The sequence below is a fragment of the Pelodiscus sinensis genome, chromosome 4 (assembly GCF_052426305.1).
Source record: "Pelodiscus sinensis isolate ZL-2025 chromosome 4, ASM5242630v1, whole genome shotgun sequence".
Taxonomy (NCBI): domain Eukaryota; kingdom Metazoa; phylum Chordata; order Testudines; family Trionychidae; genus Pelodiscus; species Pelodiscus sinensis.
The window spans coordinates 118,234,387-118,256,133 of NC_143055.1; the positions used below are offsets into that span (position 1 = coordinate 118,234,387).

Genomic DNA, 21,747 nt, shown 5'->3' on the forward strand with positions numbered 1-21,747 from the left:
GTTACTGCTTCCTGTTGGCAAAGACCAGCGTGAACACTGTCAGTATGTATGAAAACAGGATTCATGCTTCATAACAACATTCAGTTGATACTTACCTCATTTATAATGATCCAGTGACAGTCAAAAGCAACCAAATTAGTCTCCACGACCTGAAATAGAGAACAAAGCAGCTATCAGTCAACTTACTTATAAAAGCCAAATAAATAAATTGATAAATAAAATGAAATGGATTCTCTCTGCAAATGACACAAAAGGAGCACATGCTCTCAAAGACCTCTGTTATTCAGCTGAGTATAGAGAACCTTTAGCAAAATATTGCAGAAACATTTGTGTTATTGTTTCACTTGCTAATTAAAGATGGAAATACACTTCACTAGAGGCATCACGGAGGAAAATAGATTTCAGTTGGTTCAGAAGAAAATGAAATCAATTTTGCTTTTTCCTTGATGAGCATGAATCAGTGCATTCAGACATGATACCCCCTGTCTCTAGACTGGCCAGACTTCTAAATTTCCAAATCATGACACCTTCTCCATGTTCACCAAGTGTGTGGGAAGGAAATCGGGAGATTCTTTTTATGCAGATCAAAAGATCTAGGGATTATGTGAATGGAGGAATAGGTGGGAAAAAGAGATTTATCAATGAAAGAAAGAGCGGAATGTGTCATTGTGCAAGTTTTGGTAGACAACATATAAAGAATGACGTACTCTTGTCACTATTCTTACAACTCCTTTGCTGCCCCATCCACGTCTCTTCCACCCCCTTCTAGCTGTCACTGAAACAGATTCTACAAGCCGTCTTTGGGTTGGGCCCAGATGGCTACCTCCCCTTCTTTCTTGATTCTTCTGTGCTGTCATTCTTGACTTTATGGTCAAGACTCACTCAAGGAAGGAACAAAGAGAAGGAAGAATAAGAGGAGAGATTGGTGGGATAGCAGTGCTATACATCCAGTAAAGTAACTGCCTCTTAGACCCCACATGCCAATCCTAAGCCCCCTCCAACACTCCAAACCTGATGGCCTCAGACTGGAGACACTTCATCCCCAGCCTTGTTTATTTTGCTCAGTTACTTACATTTTTTCTTTTAATAAAATCGTAATAAAATCACTTTTATTTAGTAATAAACCCAGTGTAAGTACTTATGAGCTGTGGGGAACAAGGAACCTCTCTTTACACTGAAAAAGAGCACAAATTTCATGAACTTACACTGGGGTGGGCAATAATTTTTGATGGGGGACCATCAACATTTTCTTGGTAAGTGGTCAAGGGCCACACTTTTCTATGGAGAGCAGCGGGGTCTAGGAGGGAGGTTGGGTTCAGAAAGGAGTCTGGGGTAGGGACTGGCATGCAGAAGAGGGTATGGGGTTTGAGAGGGAGTTTGGGAGAAGCAGGGGGTTGTGACCTGAGGCAAGGGATTGGAGTTCAGGGTCTGGTAGGGGATATGGGCACAGGAGAGGATTCTGGCCTGAGGGAGGGGTATAGAAGGGGTGGAAGGTCTAGGAGAGAGTTGTAACCTGGGACCAGAGCAGGGAGGAGGGTGCAGAGGGCAGGAGATTGGGGTAGAGTGTCCAGAAGGAGGTATGGGTGCAGGAGAGGATTGTGGCCTGGGGAAGGGTTTATGAGAGGGTTCAGAGTCTGGCAGAGAGTTGGGGGCAGAAGGAGGTGGGATGCCAGAGGCAGGCTCTGGCTGGCATGTGCTTACCTAAGCAGCTCCCGGCCAGCAACACTCTCAGGCAGGCTTCCCTTCCAGCAGTCCTAGATTACTGACTGGCTGTGCACATGGCTCTCTGCACTGTAGGGAAGGAGGGTTTGCTTGTTGCCCCTCTCCTGCCCCCAGCAAAATCTATGAGGATGTATTGGTTTTGAAAACGGCCAATGGGACCTGAGAAACTGTGCTCATTGCCTCTGTGCCCAGCAAAATCTCTCTGCTCCCATTGGTCAGTTTCTCACCAATAGGAATTGAGAGATTTTGCTGGGGGTGGGAGAGGGAATGCTCTGAAGTGTTTCCCTCTCTGCAGCACAGAGAGTCTCTGGAATCAGCTAGCTGCTTTGAGTGGCACTGCTCACTGCTGCAAGAATGGGAGTGGCAGGCTGGATCGCCTGTACCTGGCTTACACTGTAAAGATATCTGTACGGCATGAAACAGATTTATTGGGGTTCAGCTCCCACAGGGACTGTGTACCTGAATGCTGGGAAAAGATCTCACATTCTACTGCTTTCAGTGTGTGTCTGCAGTCTTGGGGAGAGTGGCCCTGTCCCTGTGACTGAGTTGGAGCAGTCTGGAGAGCTAAGCTCAACAGGACAGGGTTACAGGATGTCCAGGCTGTCCAGGGAAGCATGCCCAGTGGTGCCTCAGCACAACAGTTCACAGTCCCAAGGATGTCCCATCACACACATGATGTTCTATTTCAAAACTGGTTTCTGACTTATTTAGATAATGCAGTCAGCTTTTTAACCTTCAGTCAACTAAGACATCTTCAGTAGGTCAAGACCTCTTAGGATTACTTTTTTTTAAAATTACATATGGACACAAATGAAACATTTACTTGTTCTACAAACACCAGTGACCCAGAAAGACAAAGTGAATGAGGTAATATCTTTCATTGGAACAATTTCTGTTGGTAGAGACAAGCTTATCACAGAGCTCCTCCTCAGGTCTGAGGCAACAACTAGAGTGGTCAAACAAAGTACAAGGTGGACAGACAGCACTCTCCTTACACATATGCAGAATATGCAGCTGCACAGGGAACCCGAAAATCTGGGGCACCATTGGGTCTTAAAGCCCACCCACCTGTTCTATGGCTCTGCTTATTCCAAAGAGGATCTGGTTAACTTAAGTAAAAAGAAGCTTACCAGACCTACTAGCAGAACACTGAATCTGTGAAAGAGCTATTCATGTAGTAAAGAAGCCATTTAACAGGCATTTGCCAAGTTTCGGTATATACTGTAAGACAGTTTCTAAATTTGTATTTGCTAGGACCTTAGTTTAAAAAAGTGTTTCTCAAAGTGGACGGCGGATCCACTCTGAGAAACCTGCTAACTGGCCACTGTGTTTTTTTGTATTTACCAGCTCTGCAGCCACACAACCTCGCAGCTCCCATTGGCCCCGGTTCACCTTTTGCACCCAACAAACTGGAGCCAATGGGAGCCATGAGGCTCCACGCTGTGGAGCTAGTAAATAAACCGACCCCAGCAGCTAGTCAGCAGGTTTCTCGGAGTGGATCCTCCATCCACTTTGAGAAACACTGGTTTAAAATTTGCTTTAAAATATTTCATTAGTGTGTTGCTGAAGATTATAAAAATCACATCTCGAAAACATTATCATCCCCTGCAGTAATATTTCCTCTGAATTTTTGGGGGATGAAGATGAATGTTTGGGTGGTTGTTAATGGGGGTCAGAAAAGTTTATGGAGAGTTTAGTTTCTTTTTGTGGGTTAAGTGATTCAACCTGGAGTCAGGAGATGTGGGTTCAATTCTTGGCTCTGCTACAGACTTCCTGTGTGACAATCTTTCTGTCGAAAATCCTGGATTCACTGAAATCCATGCTAAGGTCTCGTTAACTTAATCAGAGTCAGTATTTCACCCTCCTTGTAGAACTCTTCTAGCTGCAAGATGATGATGCCTGGTTTTGTATATTGGGTTGTAGATATAGATCTTGTTGTTATGGTAACTGAGTAGGTCACTGGGGTCAGCCCAGCTAGTCTGGGCTTGTTCTGGTGAGTTCTGTGCTATGCAATAAAATGGACACTTGCACCTACTCCAGCTCTCTGCCTTTCCACTGATTTCTTCCTATACTCTGAAACTCCCCACGACATAACACCTGGGTAGACTGAAAGTTCTTCAGGATAGGGACTCTGATCTACTAGGCATGTGCATTGTGCTTAGCACAATGGGGTAGGCACTACTCTTTTCTCATCACCAACTATACTATTGATGCCTTTTGGAAATGCTTTTGTGTGCTTTTGCATGTCTTTTGGATATGCTTTTGTATGCTCATATGTGACCAAAATTTGGAGTTTGGGCACAACAGAAAGATTAAAATAACCCAATCAAACATTTTGTAGACTGTTCCTCGAGGAAATGTTTTGAAACTTAAAGGAATCTGACATTGAACAATGCAGCTTTCTAAAAGTGGTTGATAAAATAATATACACAATCTAGCATAGAACAGTTCTCTTGATCAGCAGTTATGAAGCACAAGTTTACAAGTTCATTATTATATTAGAACATTAAAAAAAAAAAACCAAAGCTAGCAGTAACCCAGCCTAGATCCAATTATCTGTCAGTAAAACAGTCATTACTTGGACAAGGCATGCCTTTACAGCCATGACATAATGTTCCACAATGCCCTTGACTTTCTATTGAGTTTGCAGTTTTGTTCCTTTAAGGAGTAAATTGTATGTTCACTGAGGAGGGAAGACAGCAAATGAGAATGCATTAATGAACAAAGAGATATTAGAAACAAAGAACATTTTTAATTCAAATTAAACCTCAGTTCTCATAATTAAAAGGCCATGCAAAAACTTCATGTATGCCATATAATCAAGCTGGTTTGAAATTATTTTTATTTCGGATGTATTCAAGCATGAATTAAAGTGCTTATTTGGCATTTGAGGGGATGGTCAACTAAAATATGAATATGTTTCTTTGTGGTCTAGATAAACATCTCCATCCATACCCACTGAGCTAGCATTAACTCTTCATTTTGTAAAAGAGGGCAAAGGAACATCTAAAACAATACATTCCAATGAGAATGAGGGCAGTAATTAAAAGGGATCTGATACCTGCAAGTTAAAGGCAATAAAAACAAACTGGTAGGAGGCACCCAGAAGTTAGAGAGTTTTAATAACGCAAATCTTTGATTATGGTGCAGCTTTGGAATTCATATGCACATATTACTGCCTTTGTGACACAAAGTAGTGCTCTGCACACATAAAAGGTACAAACTGGAAATTTCCATATGAGACAGAAAGCAGGTGATAGTGTTGTTTATGCAACTCACATCGTAGGGTAAAATTGAGCTAACCTACAGTATGAATTCATAATGAGAGCTGGAAAGCGCATGAAAAATGAAATCCTTCACAAATATTAAATGAAACAAATTAACTCTTTTCTAGCTACAGACGGATCTATACACATACGTAAACAGTGTCCAAACACTCCAACTCTTTTTTTAATAAAAATTAAAAATGCTGCACTGAGCTACAGGTATCATAAACTTGGTGGACTTTCTTGGAAATCCTGCAACACTGAAATATCAATACATTAATTGCCTACTATCAGGTCTGAATCCCAAACATAACGATTTTATTTTCTTCACTGAAGTATGCCTGCTTGACATTCACATCTAAAGTAGCAATATTTTTAAAAGACCTTGTGCTGCTGAGCTGACATTTCTTTCAAATCACTGGGTGTCCAGCAATCCACTGCAACTTTATTGTGCAGGGAGCACAGTGGTGTCAGGGTGTAACCAAAGTACTCAAGCCTTGTTGTGAATTAAGATACACTGCCAAATTTTTACTGCCACATCACATAACTCTTCGACACCAACCATCATATTATCATTTTAACAGGGTGAACAGAGGTCTCATTTTTTCATGGGACAGTCCCATATTAAGGTCTCTTACAGGTGTCCTGGCTTCTTTCTTTCTTTTTTTTTAAAAGGGCAAATCATCTCATATCTTCTGCCCCTTACCCCCTTGCTCAGTACCAGCAAGTCCTGCTGTTGGCCAGATCCCTGTTTGCCAACTGCCCACCCACCAGCAGTGACTGTGAGGGGCCCAGTGGCCAACAATGGAGGTAGATGTGTAAGGCTGGTGGCAGAGTGAAGCTACAGCACGTAGGAACAGAACATTCTCCTTTCCATTCCATCAGCACAGGCTCCGCTGCATGCCAGCTCGAGAGTGTATGGGGGGAGGGATTTCCCAACCCTCCAGGCTCTGTAACAGCACCCCAAGCAAAGATTTAGCACCCTCTTCAGTGGCTCCCACCCCCCCTCTTGGCTCCTGCCCCCAAGGAACATGGGGCTGCTCCATCCCCTCGACATTCTCCTCTGCTGAGCCACTTCTTAGGCAGGGTCCACTGCAGTCAGGTTTCCTGGGATCTTGTGCACAATGCAACCTTAGGGTCTCACTCCTTCCTGCCCATGCTGTAGCTACGAGACAGGTGGTGGCAGGGTTATGTCAGTGACCGGCATCAGTTTGAAGGTGTTAGTTGCTTCTGAGCCTGTACGGGCAGAAAGGGACAAGCTGCTTCTAGCCACGGTGAGGGATGAGTTTTGCAAAGGCAAAGGCACAGGCACAGGCCAGGTCATTCCTTTTCCTCCCCCCTGGGGCTGGAAGCAGCTTTCTACCCTTCCCTGCCATGCAGTGCCAAAAGACTGCTGCTGGCCACTTTCTGGTGTAATCCTGGGAGAAGTCAGAAGGGGAGATGTGACCCTGAACCCCCCCCACACTGCTGCCTTAGGAAGATACAGTTCCAGAAGAGGCGGGTCCATCCTGGGGCCCAGCCAAATACAGAGGATGGGGAGCACTTGGTAGGGTGGATAACTGAGTCAGTCACCCACCTACTTTGAGAGAGGGGTACGGGTGAGTGACTCATGTGTGCAATGTGACCCATAAAGCCTGAGATACTAAGGTAAATAAAATTGTTTGACTACTCTTGAACTCGCTTGAATATAAGTAATTTTACCAAGTGTCTCAAATTCAGCAGCATAGTGAAATATGGTCACTCTAATTGTAGTAGGACAATCTTACATTGGATTTTAACGGCTACATCTATATATAGATATATGTAGAGAGAGAGAGAAAGAGAGATTGATTGATTTATGTCAGTCAGTCTGTCTGTGAGTCTGTTTGTCTGTCTTTCTGAAAGTCAAGAACTCCTAAACAATAGGACCACCACATTTGGTATGCAGCTTCCTCTTATCCTAACTTAAAGCAAGGTCAAGGTTTGATTGCGTCAGGAAAATGGGATGTGCCTGGAGTTCAATTGTGTTCCATAACCTGGAAAGGGAGGTGGCAGAGAGGAGGGATGCAATACTCACAGTCACCACTGGGGGCAACAAGCACAGGGGACAGCTATATTGTAGAGCGAGCACTGGGGGCAACCATACCCCACCAAGAGAGTGGCTAGCTGGGGATGAGGCTTGTCATGTTGCCTGACACCAGCTCAAGTAAGTGTCCCTCCTGCCCCAAACCCATTTCCCCCCAGCCCTTGGCCCCAGAACTGGAAATCACCCCCAGAAGCACCACCAGGGCTGGGCCATGCACGTAGGACCAGGATTCCTGCTCCCAGGGAACATGGGGCTGCTCCACAGGACTCACCGATGGCCCCCCACTAGCGCCACTGGGCTACCCAGTGTGGCTATAGCCAGTTGGCTGGTGTGTCCCTCTGGGGAGCACTTGGGAGAGGCCTGCACTGCCCCCCAACCCCTAGCACACAGGGAACCCTGGCAGGACTCAGGGTAGGGCTGTGGGGATGTGGAGGGCTCAGGGCAGGAGACATTACATAAATGCTGCACTGTATTGTGAAGGAAGAATTCTACTTGGTCAAACAAGAATGCCATTGAACCAAAGTGCAACATCTTTGCTGAAACAGAAAAGGTTTTTCTCTTTCTAAAGGACTTGAGTACACACCAGGGTAGATTTTGCAGAGAGCAGAGATATGCTGTCAAGAAGACAGGTGATGAGTAAGAACAAACCATCTGTCACTGGCAGGAACTTCAGAACTTTTGAATCCTTGGAAGAACATGACTATTTATTATTGCTTCTCGTATCATTCACTTTCAAATGATCTAAGGCTAAATGTAAAAACCTGAAGCAAACCAGCAACACTGCCAGCATGGAATCTTCTTTTATTTGCAATAAATAAATAATTATAGTAAAACTGTACAAATAACTTTTCATAAAATAGAGCTGGTAACTTAATGAAATAATATAGAACATTAAATGTATTGTTATCCAGTCTGATGTTCTAGCTTTATTTTCCTGATTCTCTACAGAATATGTCAAATATCATGAATCAAATAACTAAAATATTATATATACTCAATTGCCAACAGAGTTACCAGCAGAACTAACACATCATATTCAAACTAATATAGCCAAATAAGATGTTTGTTATCCTCTGTAAAACTAGAATCAATTAGGCCTTATCCATTCAAACTGTACTTCATTTTTAAGTGAAGTCTCTAGTTCTTTAAAACTATGGCCAGTCACACTAGTGTCATTCATCATGACCCAATACATTTGTCCATAAAATGAGTGAAACCCGTGGGATTGGAAGAAATAGCTTTTTATGTTGGTGGCATACAAAACTATTTCCCTGAGGGGTCAGAATAATTATGAATCTCTCTGCCTTTAGAATCAAATGCAAATTAATTCTCTCTCTCTCTCTCACACACACACACACACACACACAAAACACATGACATATTCCTCATAAAATTTTCTCAGGTACTATGCTGTTGGGAGCTATAAAAAGCAAGTGGGAAGTATAAAGGTAGAAAAGATATCTACATGACACTTTTGAAAGTCAATGGAACTTGTGTTTCCAAGTCACTTAGGCACTTTTGAAAAATCTTAAGTTACACAGCGGGACAGAAAGATAATACTGGTACTCAAGGTATTACATTTAAAACAAGTCATAAGGAGGGCTTTTCTTAGCCATTTTTTCCTTGTTCTTCCCAACAAGGTCATGATAATGCAATACATTCCAAGATCTATTAAAGTGGGAAGCATAGTAGGATAAAAAGGACCCAGAAACAAAATGTGGCAGTTATAAATTAAACTGAATACGGGCAGATCAAGATACACGGATAACAGCCAATTATCTGTGAAAGTGACAATTAAATGGATAATTCAATATTCATGGAATGTGTTTTATCTTAGTGTTTTTTCCTCCTTTGGATTAGATGTACAGGTTTAACCTCTCTAGCCTGACACATTTGGGACCTGACTGGTAACTGAACCAGAGAATTTGCCAAACCACAGGTGGTCAATATTGTCTAGCAGCATTACCAACACTTCCACTGCTTACCAGGCTCTTGAATACATTTAGAGGTAAATTAGAGCTAAACAACAACACAGAACAATGAGAGCCAGGAGTAGTGACTCTAAAGAAACAATAGCAGCATGGGAAACTTGGCCACACCCAAGAGAAGTGGACAGCTAGCTAACTAAAATTGTGCCAGACCATGGATGTTGCTGGACCAGAGAGCGCTGGACTAGAGAGGTTTAATCTGAACACACATTCAGTGTTCTCGCTAAGGCTATGTCTAGACTGCAGGCTTCTTTCGAAAGAGGCTCTTTCGAAAGCATCTTTCGAAAGAGCCTCTTTCAAAAGATCACGTCTAGACTGCAGGCGGATCTTTCGAAAGAGAAATCCGCTTTTTCGAAAGAGAGCACCCAGCGAGTCTGGATGCTCTCTTTCGAAGACGGCCTCTTTACATTGAAGAACGCCTTCCTTCGAAAGAGGAACTTTCGAAGGAAGGCGTTCTTCCTCGTGAAACGAGGTTTACCGCCATCGAAAGAAAAGCCGCGTTCTTTCGAAATAATTTCGAAAGAACGCGGCATGAGTCTGGACGCAGGGGAAGTTTTTTCGGGAAAAGGCTACTTTTCCCGAAAAAACCCCTGAGTCTGGACACGGCCTAAGATACGCTGCAGCACAGCTTCACAGGTGATTAATCAGCCCCATCCAGTCAGAGGCTCAGGGCTCCCCATAGGTAGTTGACTGATTGGGCAGGGCTGATTAATCACCTGTGAAGCTGTGCTGCCGCCCAGCTTAGGCTACGTGTAGATGGCAGGCTTCTTTTGGAAGAAGCTTTTTTTGGAAAATATCTTCCTAAAAAACATTTTCTGAAAGAGAGTGTCCACACACAAAAGTGCATCAAAAAAGTGATCTGCTTTTTCGAAAGTGCATCCAGACTGATTGGATGCTCTCTCACATAAAAGGCCACCCAGAACCACTTCAGCCAGGGCGTTACATCACCAGTTGCTTCTGGTGCCAGAGCCTTGCAGAGACACATGCTTAAAGGGACTTCCCTGGACAGCCGTTTCTCTGCTGCTACTGCCTACCTCTTAGAGGGACACCAAAGCTCTCACAGTGCCTGCTGTGGTTGCCCAGCTGTTTTGGACACGACAGCTTTTCTCTTGGTGCCATGGAGCCACACTTTGGCAACCAAAGCTACACTTTGGCAACCAAAACCCACTGTGAAGACGTGTTTCTGGAGGCTTGACACCAGTTCCAACTGGTGGGACTGGCTAGTCATGAAGCAGTGTGAGAACCAGCAATGTCTCCAAAACATCCGCATGTGGAAGGCCACCTTTTTGGAGCTAAGTGCCTGGTTTGCCCCCGCCCTCCAGAGATGCGACACCCACCTGCAGCCCCCCCCCCCCCCCGGAGAAGCAGGTCACCATCACCCTCTGGAAGCTCACCACCCCCAACAGCTACCGGTCAGTGGGCAACCAGTTCGGCATGGGGAAGTCCACTGTCGGGGCCCTCCCCATGGAGGTAAGGCACTCTAGAGCTGCAGTCCCTGAAGGGGGGAAGGAGGAGTCCTGGAAAAGGGGATTCCTTGAGAAAGGGGAGTTGTGGACTGTGGAGGGTGGAGTGGGAGTGGAGAGAAGTCCCATCTCTGGGGGGCGGCCTCATAGGGGATGGCTCCTGGGATGTTTGGGGCGGGGAGAGGAGAAGGGAGGGAGGCGGGCACCTCCCAAGAGTTCAGGCACTCCCTCACTCATTCTCTGTTTTTTGTGGGTTTTTTTGTCTTCTGCTGGTGGTGGTGAAGGCCATCAACTCCATCCTGCTGCGAAGAGTTATCCACCTGGGAGACCTGGACCGATCGTGGCCCGATTTGCCACCCTGGGATTCCCAAACTGCACTTGAGCCAAAGATGGGACCACATCCTGATCCGAGCACCAGAACATCAAGAGGCCCAGTATATTAAAAGGAAGGGCTACTTTTCTATGGTGCTGCATGCCCCGGTCAACCGCTGGGGACAGTTCACATTTTTGTTGGGTGGTCGGGCAGAGCACACGATGCCCCCATGTTTCAGAACTTTTGACTGTACGGAAAGCTGGAGGTGGGCACATTCTTCCCCCACCATGACTTTGCAAATGACATTGTACATCATGGGGGACATGACCTACCTCCTTATACCGTGGCTAATGAAGCCATACACTGGACACAAGAGACCAATTTAATACCCATCTGAACCAGGCCCGGATCCAGGTTGAGTGTGCCTTTGGCCACCTCAGGGCGCATTTCAGGTGTCTGCTGACCCGTTTCGACGTGGAGGAGCACAACATCCCCAAGATGGTTGTGGCATGTTATGTCCTCTACAACATTGTGGAGAGGAAGGGGAGGCCTTCCTCCCAGGGTGGGGGGGCGGCATACAGCTGCCATCTGACAGGCCCATCAGGTTGGGGTGAGCATCCTGGAAGCCCTGAGGGAGAGGTTCTTTCAAGCATCCCAGTAACTCTCCCCAGGGCCTCCCCACTAGGGGCCTCTGGCTTGCAGCCCTATCCCTTCCCCAACTTAACTCCTCCCTTCGCCCCTTCTCTCACCTCAGAATAAAGATTCCTCTTTGGTTCTGAACAAAACAAAGTCTATATTTATGTTACATTCAAAAACTGGGCAGGGGAAGGGGGGCTCATAACCTGGAGGGGGTGGGGGGCGGCTAGATGTGCCGTCTCAAGTGCAGGGACCTTGGAGTGGGGATTGAGTGGGTCTGGGGACTACAGGGAGCTGGCCAGGAGGGGGTAGCTGGAGCGGGGTCAAGGATGGTGGGTGGGGCAGAGAGAGGGGGCATGGGCATGGGCATCACTTGGGGAGGGGGCAGAGGCATCACATGGGCTGTGTCCAGACTCAGGGGTTTTTTCGGGAAAAGTAGCCTTTTCCCGAAAAAACTTCCCCTGCGTCCAGACTCAAGCCGCGTTCTTTCGAAATTATTTCGAAAGAACGTGGCTTTTCTTTCGATGGCGGTAAACCTCATTTCACGAGGAAGAACGCCTTCTTTCGAAAGTTCCTCTTTCGAAAGAAGGCGTTCTTCAATGGAAATAGGGCTTCCTCGAAAGAGAGCATCCAGACTCGCTGGGTGCTCTCTTTCGAAAAAGCGGATTGCTCTTTCGAAAGATCCGCCTGCAGTCTAGACGCGATCTTTTGAAAGAGGCTCTTTCGAAAGATGCTTTCGAAAGAGCCTCTTTCGAAAGAAACCTGCAGTCTAGACATAGCCATGTGGGGCAGGCAGAGGGGGAATGGGCATATCAGGGGCAGGAGGGTGGAAGCCAGGAGTAGCAACAGCAGGAGGGTGTGCCATCATGCACAACATGATGGCACACATGCTATCACACTGCTGCATAATAGCAGTAGTTCTGCACGCGCGGTTCCGCCACTCTGAGTCCTCATGGACCTTCTGCGCCAGTGTGTGCTCCATGTCACACAGGACACTGACATGCTGACGAATGAGGTCTTCCTGGACCCTAGCACACTTTTAGGTCCCCCGGGCTCTGGCGGTGTGGCTTGCACCTTAGCCCCAACTGGTCCGGCTGTGGAGAACACAAAGAGCAAGAGAGGCTATCAGTCATCCATGCAGACACTGTCTTTGAGACCTTGCTCTCCTCTGTGAGCAGTGACCAACAGTCCTTAGTGCAGAGGAGGGCGATGTTCCTGGAGCAAAGCCATGTGTGGCCTGCACAGTAGGCCCTGCCTCACAGGGGCGCCAAAGTGCCATGGGGACCGTGCTGCCCACTTCCCACCACCCCCAGCCGATGGACAAGCAGGCAAGTGAAGTGTCGGGCCACAGTGGGATCCCATGGATGTCAGAGGAGCCAGGAGCAGACTGGCCTTCCCTGGTATCCACACACACACCTGCGCCTGGCAGCGGTGCCTGTGGGAGTGGGTGGTGCCTCGCATGTGCAGGCATGCCTGAGTGCGGTATGTCTGGGGTCATGCCTGCACCCTCGTGGCTAGCCTGCTTCAAGGTGCTGGGATGGGCTCCCCCCATGGCAGGACACGTGTGGCCTCCCCAGAGCCTGGCAGCAAGATCCCACTCATGCTCAGGGTCTGCTTGCTGTGTCCACGTGACACACACTAACGCTGCACGTGGTTCCATGTGTGCGGACCACAGCACAATGTCCAGCCCGAGCAACACTCACACCTTTCCCCCTGTGCGCCCACCTCCCCCACCCTGTGTGTGAGACAAACTGAGACCACTCACCTGAAGATCCCTCCCTGGCATCTGACAAGGCCTGGGAGACATTCTGGCTGACTGGCACTGGCTCCAGGGACAGGGTCATGGTGTCCTCCTCCTCCTCCAGCTGGCCCTGGTCCTCCTGCTCCTCCTACGCCATGACTTCCGGGTCTTGAGGCCAGAGTCAATGATGATAGGTGAGGAGGATGTTTCCCCACCCCTCAGAATTTGGTGCCGCTCCTGGTAATAGGGGCAGATGTGTGGTCCTGCCTCTGAGTGCGAGCTGTGCTCTCTGGCCTGGACATATCCCTGAGCAAGCTCTTAAACTTACTCCAGACCTGTTCCAAAGTCCAGAGTGGGTGTCCTCACTCCGCCAGAGACTTGGCCATGCGCTCAAATATTTCAGTATTTCAGCACTTGGAGCGGAGATCCTGCAAGGTGTCCACCCCGCAGCTCGAGGAGGGACAGGATCTCTGCTCCGGACCAGGAGGGTGCCTGCTCCTCTGGGTGGGTCCTGGGACCCCTGAAGCTGCTCCCTGCAAGCACCAGGGAGGTCATAGGGGGCTGGAGGCTAGGCCATGGATGGCAAGGCCTATGACAGGGAGAGCTGCATGATGAGGTGCTGCTCTAAGGCTGGCTTCTTGCCACAAGGCTTGTCCAGGGTGCCTGGAGCTTTAAGAGGGGCCTGGAGACAGGAACTATAGAGTCCTGATTAATTTGGACAGAGTGTCCACCAGGGCACCTGTGTTATTTCCTGGAGGTATTTTCTTTAAAAAACAAAAACAAAACAAAACACCTCCTCCCCCCCACACATGCCTGTTTCCGAAAGAGTTCTTTCAGAAAAAGGCTTCTTCCTTGTTGAAGGAGGATTACCAATTCTGGAAAAACCCCTCTGTTCTTTCAATTTAATTTCGATAGAACACCATTTCAATGTGGTTGTAACTCAGGTTTTATCAGAAAAATGGCTATTTTTCCGACAAAACTCTATAGTGTAGACATACCCTTAGAGGGGAACTCTGCATGCATCCATTTTATTCCATTGCTGTGCTTTGCCATCACAAAACCTCCATTTTTGGCACAACTAAAGCATTTAAATAAATATATGGAAATTTACCTCTCTCATAGAACTGGAAGGGACTATGAGAGATCATCAACTCCAGCCCCCTACCCTCACTGCAGGACCAAGTATCACCCCTAAATGGCCCCCTCAAGGATTCAACTCACAACCCTGGGTTTAGCACCCCAATGCTCAAACCTCCCCCAGATTTCATGTTGCTATCCATGGCATTCATGAGCCTATGACACAATTACAATTCAAAATTCCTGAAACATAGTTCAACACATTTTTGCTACAAATACCTAATTCCAAATCAGTTCACTGCTATAAGACTCCAAAATACATGTAATCCTGTGTCATGCCAGAAATACTTAGCCCAGAAGTGCTTATTGACCAGACTTACAAACTATGACAGTACCATGATTATACATATAAGTATAAAGCTCTATTTCTATATATGTTATAGTGTAAATGGATATGACCTGGAACCACATTGATCTTTTTTCTTTTAATCAATCCAGTTCATTCGTTCATTCCAATGAAAGTCAGTAGATCACATGTCATGAATCTGGCTGACAGAAATTATTCTGAAAGTGCTCTCTTAGTGGAAGTTTCTCCATGAGTTCAGCATGGACCTAAATTGCCTCTTATCCTCATCCATCTACTCTCTTCATCCGGGATTCTCAAACTGGGAATCAGGACCCCAGAGGATTGTGAGATGACTACACAGGATCATAACCCATCAGCCTCCACCCCAAAACCCCGCTTTGCCGCCACCATTTATAACAAGGTTAAATATATATTAAAAAGTGATTTTAATTCATAAGAGAGTGGTTATACTCAGAGGCTTGCTATATGAAAGGGGTCACCAGACCAAAATTTGAGAACCACTGACCTACAGTAATAGCTTCTGCTTTCAGCACTCTAGTCTGTGCGCCATTCTTCCACCTGGAAGACTGCTAAACTACTTGCATCAAGACTATTAGCCAATGCTATTTCATGGATCAATGTTCAGTAGTCACTGTTTTGTAGATAGATATTCATATTCTTGTCCCCACTTATCTTCCCTAAGGACATGCCAATCTATTGACTTCAAATTAAGTGAAAAATATATTATCTATCCTTTTGTGTGAGGCAGAAAGTGCACATTTAAGTAAAATAAAATGAATAGAACCTAGGTATAGTTTCCTTACAATACACTTAAAGAGCAGTGACTTGAGTATTTTGCCTTCGTCACATGCATCCTGATGAAATGGGTCCTTGTACACAAAAGCTTCTGCTCCAATAAATCTTTTAGTCTATAAGGTGCCAGAGGACTTCTCATTGTTTATGCAGATTCAGACTAACCCAGCTACCCTTCTGATACTTGAGTATTTTGGACACCAGTAGCAATTGTCTGTAGTGCAGATGGTTCTTCTATCAATGCTGTCTAAACTGTCATATGCATATAGGTAGATACTGAGCAGGAGAAAATAATAAAAAACATGATTAAAAAAAGCTATGGACTAGCTTATCTGATTTGAAAATGAAAGAAAAGCAGTGAGATGCACTGAGTTACACCCTGCCCATACGTACTCCAAGAGATTCATTCTCCCCCCTGCAGGAGCTGAGAGTGGATTCCCAGTCTAAGTCTGTATCCCTCTGGTCTGCCTTCCCCACCTTCATTAAACTGCTACCCTGTTGTCAGGCTCTCTGTCCCAGCAGTTCCTGCTGGTACCACAGCAAGAACTTTTCTTTGTCTCTTCTCTCAGCCCTTGAGTTTCTCAGTGTGGAAATGGGTCATTCTTGCACAGCAGATATGAAAGCTCACAAAATTCTCTCTTCACTAAAGTCACATGTTTGGAAACTATCTTTAATCTTTGTCCATTTCCAAACACCACATGAACATCCCTCAAAAACTGCTGAGTGACAGCAGTTATTACTTGTTTTCTTATAGAGCAGAAGCAATCCATACCTGTATCCCTGATCCCTGATTACTTCCATGCAAAAAGAAATAATGTATTGTGGGTACAAGTTGAAAGAAAATGTTCTGGGGTTATTGCTACCCAATCAGTAGAAATCAAGCTTTTATGACACTTTGGAGAATGAGTTTAGTTCATTACTAGAAGATTTACCTTGCATTGCCTGGTTCCTTAAGGGCAGGGGGTTGGTAGTTATGTAGGGGTGTGTGGAGGAATCAGGGCAGGTCCTTGGAGATGTGGGGGGCTCAGGGAAGGAGACTGGGGCATTGGGGGTGCAGGGTTGAGGAGGGGCTCAGTGCAGGGGGCTGGGGATGTGAGAATGAAGGTTAGGGGGTGAGGAGGGTTTCAGAGCAGGGGGTGGGAGGGGAGACAGGAGTCAGGTGAAGCAGTGACGAGGGCCTCAGGACAGAGGGTGGGGGTGCAGAAGTCAGGGCAGTGGGGTAGAAGGGAGGAAGCTCAGGGAAGGGGGACTCAGGACAGGAAGTGGCTGCTAGCTTCTCCCAGGGCCAGCCTAAGGCAGGGGAGATGGCATCCCACCCTCTGGCTTCTCCCAGGACAGGGAAAGGGTTGGGCACCCCACCTATCAGGCAGGCTGGCCCCACTGGCACTCCTTGCGCCTGGGCTGGTTCTGGTCCAGAGTGGGAGAGGACCATGCACGCTGGCCCTGGTGGTGCTCCCCTGGCTCAGGCCAGGGAGTAGAGAGGGGGAGGCATGCAGTCCATCCCCAGCAGCATCCTCGGGCCTGGGATGGAGGTGCTAAGGGGGAGGACATGCAGGTCATTCCTGGTGGTGCTCCCCAGACCCAGGTGAGGGGGAAGAATCTGGTCCCAACAGTACTCCCCAGACCCAGCCAGACGGTACCAGGGGAAAGAGTGGCTGGATGGAGGGTTAGTGCACTGGGCAGCCTGCTGGTAGTAGGAAGGGGGCTATTGTTCCTCCAGGAGTGTTGAGGCTGCTGGCCAGCTAGGCGTTCTCCTCTGTCCCTGATCTGGCAGAGCTTCCCCAACTTATCCAGTGCTGCAGCCAAGGCCGGGGTGATGGGGTTTACGGCGGGGGGAGGGGAGGCACTTACCTGGTCCGGTCCCCCCAATGGTCACACTGCAGTATAGCTTCCCATGTTAAGGAAAACAATCCCATTCCAGGCAGATTCCATTTTCCTGGCACAACCAAACCCTGCTATTCTTTTGTTAGGAGAAAAGGAAGCTGCATACCAGCTCTTGCCATTTAGGAGGAGTTCCTGAACACATAGATTCACAGACAGAGATGGATAGATGCACATTTCTAACATATATAGATAGATACTTTGCATTTTTAGTTTCTCTCAGAGAGAAGTGGGGTGGCAGTGTTTTTAATCCTTTTCAATTCAATTTGACTCATGAAAGTTCTGTATCTCTTTTGAATGGAAAAAGAATTAGCCTAACGACTCAAAAGACCTGATCAGTGTTCCCTTTATTTCAGATTTATTTCAAAACAAAATAGCTTTAAACTAAAAGAAATTGGGTTGTTCTATCAAATAATTAGTTTTATATTGACTTGGCTTGCCATTCTAATTATATTTGAAGGATTCCAAGCTCTAGGGAAGAATTCATGTCCTAAACTTCTATTGGGATTTTGAGAGAAATGGAGACAGTTCAAATGACACAATCAGCCTTATGTTGCAGCATATATGAAGCAACTTTACTTTTACTGAATATCTTACTTTAAATAAAAAGTCACTAATATCACATAGAATATAATAACCATCAAGGAAAGAGAGTGAGAGCATAACATCCTTTTTGCCTAGAATCACTTGTACATTCTGGGTTTAGTACTCCCAAAATGTTTCAGAAGAACTAAATACTATAGGCCTAAAATGGCAATCACATCTAAAAACATTCTGTACATTTTTGAAAATGTACATGTTATACTACAAACTTGAATTAGGAGGATTAAACAATCTCACTAAATCTCAAAAAAAATATTTTATTCTTATAGATTCATATTTAATTCTTACTATAAACAATCACCATTTCTTTTAGAAAAGTACAATTGTTCCAATGGAAAAATTTGTAAGAAACTGCTTTTAAGAAAAGTACTGGCATAGGTTATTTGAAAGCAGAGCAATATGCATAATGTTATGCTGCTGGTTGACATGATGGATGCTGACTGTAGAAGAGCAGCATTTCTCACTGTGCTGCACTCTTGTGGAAGCTTCAGGTTTCCAAGAAACAAATACTTCAAAATCCCATACAAAGTATAAACTTATGTATAGACTAAAGCTTATGCATAGTTTCCTGGTTGTGCCTCTTATTTTCTTTGTAAGAATGTTTTGGAATCTTTTCTAAAAGTTCATAGAATTCTGTTCAACAGTACTTGGAGCGGTCTGCATTTCATGTTTATGCCTACCCAGAGATATCAGTTCTATTCATATTTTGTGATCAACTCTGTCAGACACAAACAAAACACAAACAGAAAGGCTATATGTACAGTAGTTGGCATGCTGGGCCAAGTGTGGTTCTATAATTCAAAATGGTTGCTTTAATTTGCCACTGTGCCAGAGGAGAACAGAAGAAGCAAGGATTCCCTCAAGAGCTTACAACCAGGTGCAAGTCATTAGTGAATCCTCATCTTTCTGAGAATTAATGGGTGAGAGCAGGATAATTTCTCAAAGCCTGATGTATGCTTGGTCCTTAGAGATAATGCCTCCAAGTCCGAATTTGTAAGCGATGCGTCCACACTATCAAACCTGTTATTCCAAAATAAGCAGCCAAGGAATCAGAACTCTGCACTCCTGCTTTTCATGAGGAATAATGCTAATTTAAAACTTCTAAGTCCAAAATAACGTTAGTGTGGATGCTCCGGTGTGATTAATTCAAACTAATTGGCTTCTAGGAGGCTTTCAACTGCTCCTGACAGTGCTTCTTAGGGCTTTAAGTCTGAGGTAGCATGTCAACATTAATGGAGCCTGCCTCGACTAACTTCAATGCGTTCCCATAGTGAGGACACGTGAGTTCAAATTTGTAAAATCGGGAGTCCATAGGTAGAATTTAGTAAATTCAGAATAATTTCCTAGTGTAGACATGGCCAAAGTGGTGGAAGAAATAACCAGGAACTGGGTTTTGGGTGAACCAATTCTATGTGGGAGGCTGCAGCTAAGTCTTCAGTTAAATGAAAACTGTATCCTATAAAATCATGACTGTTATGGAAAAAAGTGAATAAGGAAAAGTTGTTTACTTATTCCCACAATAAAAGAACTAGTTGTCACCAAATGAAATTAATAGGCAGCAGGTTTAAAACAAACAAAAGGAAGTTTTTCTTCAATCAGTGAAGAGTCAACCTGTGGAACAACTTGCCAGAGGATGTGGTGAAGGCTACAACTTTAACAGGGTCCAAAAAAGAACTAGATAGATTCATGGAGGTTAGATCCATCAATGGCTATTAGCCAGGATGGGTAGGAATGGTTTCCCTAGTCTGTTTCTCTCGAGATAGGTGACAAGGGCGGGATCACATGCGTTTTACCTATTGTGATCACTCCCTCTGGAGCATCTGGTATTGGCCACTGTCAGCAGACAGGCTACTGACCTAGATGGACCATTGGTCTGACCCAGTATGGCTGTTCTTATGTTGTATTTTGCATCGACTATTTGATTAGTCGATAGGGCACCTCTGCCTTTGAAGTATAGCAACGGCTGCAGAGCTGCTGCTACCCTTCAAAGGTGAAAGTGCCGCGTGGAGCCCGGGATTGGTGGCTGATCCTGGGCTCCACGTGGCACTGCCACTTTGAAACACTGCAAGGAGCCTGATGCCAAGCTCCCCATGGCATTTCAAAGCAGCAGCGCTGCACTGAGCCCAGTGTCAGTGGGGGAGTCTCTAGCTGATCCCAGGCTCCAAGCGGTGCTGTTGCTTTGAAATGCTGCGTGCAGCCTGGGGACATTCCAGCTGGCCTCAGGCTGCACTTAGCATTTCAAAGCAGCAGCACCTCATGGAGCCTGGCCCTAGGCTTTAAGCAGTGCTGCCGCTTTTAAGTATCCACTCCCCTTCTCCACCCTTGCTGCGCCTATCTAATGGAGGCATTGGGAGGAGTGGGGGGCCGGGAGGAGAAGCAGCAGTTATTCAAATCCCTAAAAATGCATATATTTTCACATGATGTCTCTGATAGTTATTTGGTGGGACTACTATGGCAATCATCACTATCAGATGTGAACACATCTTGACCCTCTTTTACAGACACCAAAGCCTTAGTGATGGCTGCACAATAATGCCAACAAACATCTAAATCATATAAATACACATTCATTTCTTATATACTATATCTCTAACACTGTAGCTATGAGCACATAGGTACCAATATAATTATTTATAATTATCTCTAAATATAGCTATCACTTCAGTAAGAAAATGAATAATGAAAAGCAGAGAGATTGAATTCAAAAACCTTATACATCTGAAACAGATTCCCCACATGCTTTAAATTGCTGACTTCAGGGAAAGGAAATAAAACAAAACAAATGAAGCCATGTGAATCTTGTGCCACAAGTAAGCAATATCAGAGGATACGATTTCTATCTGAAGTGATAGGTCTGCTATTTAGGAATGAAGACTGGGTTTCTGAGTGTACTCTCACCTCTCTTGATATTATGCTAATGTAACAGTGAATTTACTCCTATTGACCACCGTTTAAGTCAGATCTGGGCAAGCAGAAATCCAGGAATAGAAGTAATTGAAATAAATGGAGGATGAGGAAAAATTTGAAGGAGAATGAAGGCAATTGGTGCAAAGGAAGAGGACTGTGGCCCAGAGAGTTCTCTGACATTATAATCTGCCTGTCAGATAATATTGCTCATCTTCACCCCCCACCCTTTTCCTCCTGGGTCTCCTCTTTAAGCGCTATTAGTGCTATTTCAGGAACAGTTGACCTCCCAACCTCCTCCATCAGCAGAATCTCTCTCACAAGAAATTAGTCAAGTCACTTATCTCTAAGGCAGATATATGGATGGAGGCAACATGGCTTGACCCTTCACATTTTTACAACAGCAGCAACTTACTAAACAGACGTTCTCTAAATATTGACAGTGGAGGACATGCTTGTGATCCACAGTGAATTGGAAGGACATGTGGTGGTGGCTTTTTCTTGTTTCCAGCTGATTCTATATAGAAGCACTGGGATTCCTCTGGAAGTAATCAGAAACAAAGATGTGGAGCCCCTGCCATACAGAGAAACAAGAAAGGAACAGAAGACACCCCTAAGGCCTGAAGCATCTAGCTGAAGGGGAATGCCCAGAAAAAGGGAGGAGTAATACAAGGAAGCAGTAGCATGGACAGCATGTAGAGAAGATTTAGGGACCAGGAAATCATGTAGAATGTGAAAGGAAGCAAAGGAGCATATTCCCACAACCAGGCCATTGGGAAACACAGGAAAGCAAGAGGGGAGAGAAAGGAGCCAAATGAAAAAAACAGTATCCAGTGTGAGTATTCAAAAGGAACAATAGATTTATCACTTTAAGGGAAACTAATTTTTCAGAAATACTTTCTAACATTACCTTTCCATGTAGACAACTG

At 45.4% G+C, this 21,747-nt stretch overlaps 1 protein-coding gene across 1 annotated transcript in view; it reads right to left on the reverse strand.

The window, feature by feature from the left end:
* GRID2 (glutamate ionotropic receptor delta type subunit 2) overlaps window positions 1-21,747 on the reverse strand; it is a 1,117,109-nt gene that overhangs the window by 417,194 nt on the left and 678,168 nt on the right. The window contains exon 5 of the mRNA XM_006111957.4: window positions 96-149. Within this exon, the coding sequence (XP_006112019.1) occupies window positions 96-149 (54 nt within the window). The remainder of the gene's footprint in view (window positions 1-95; window positions 150-21,747) is intronic.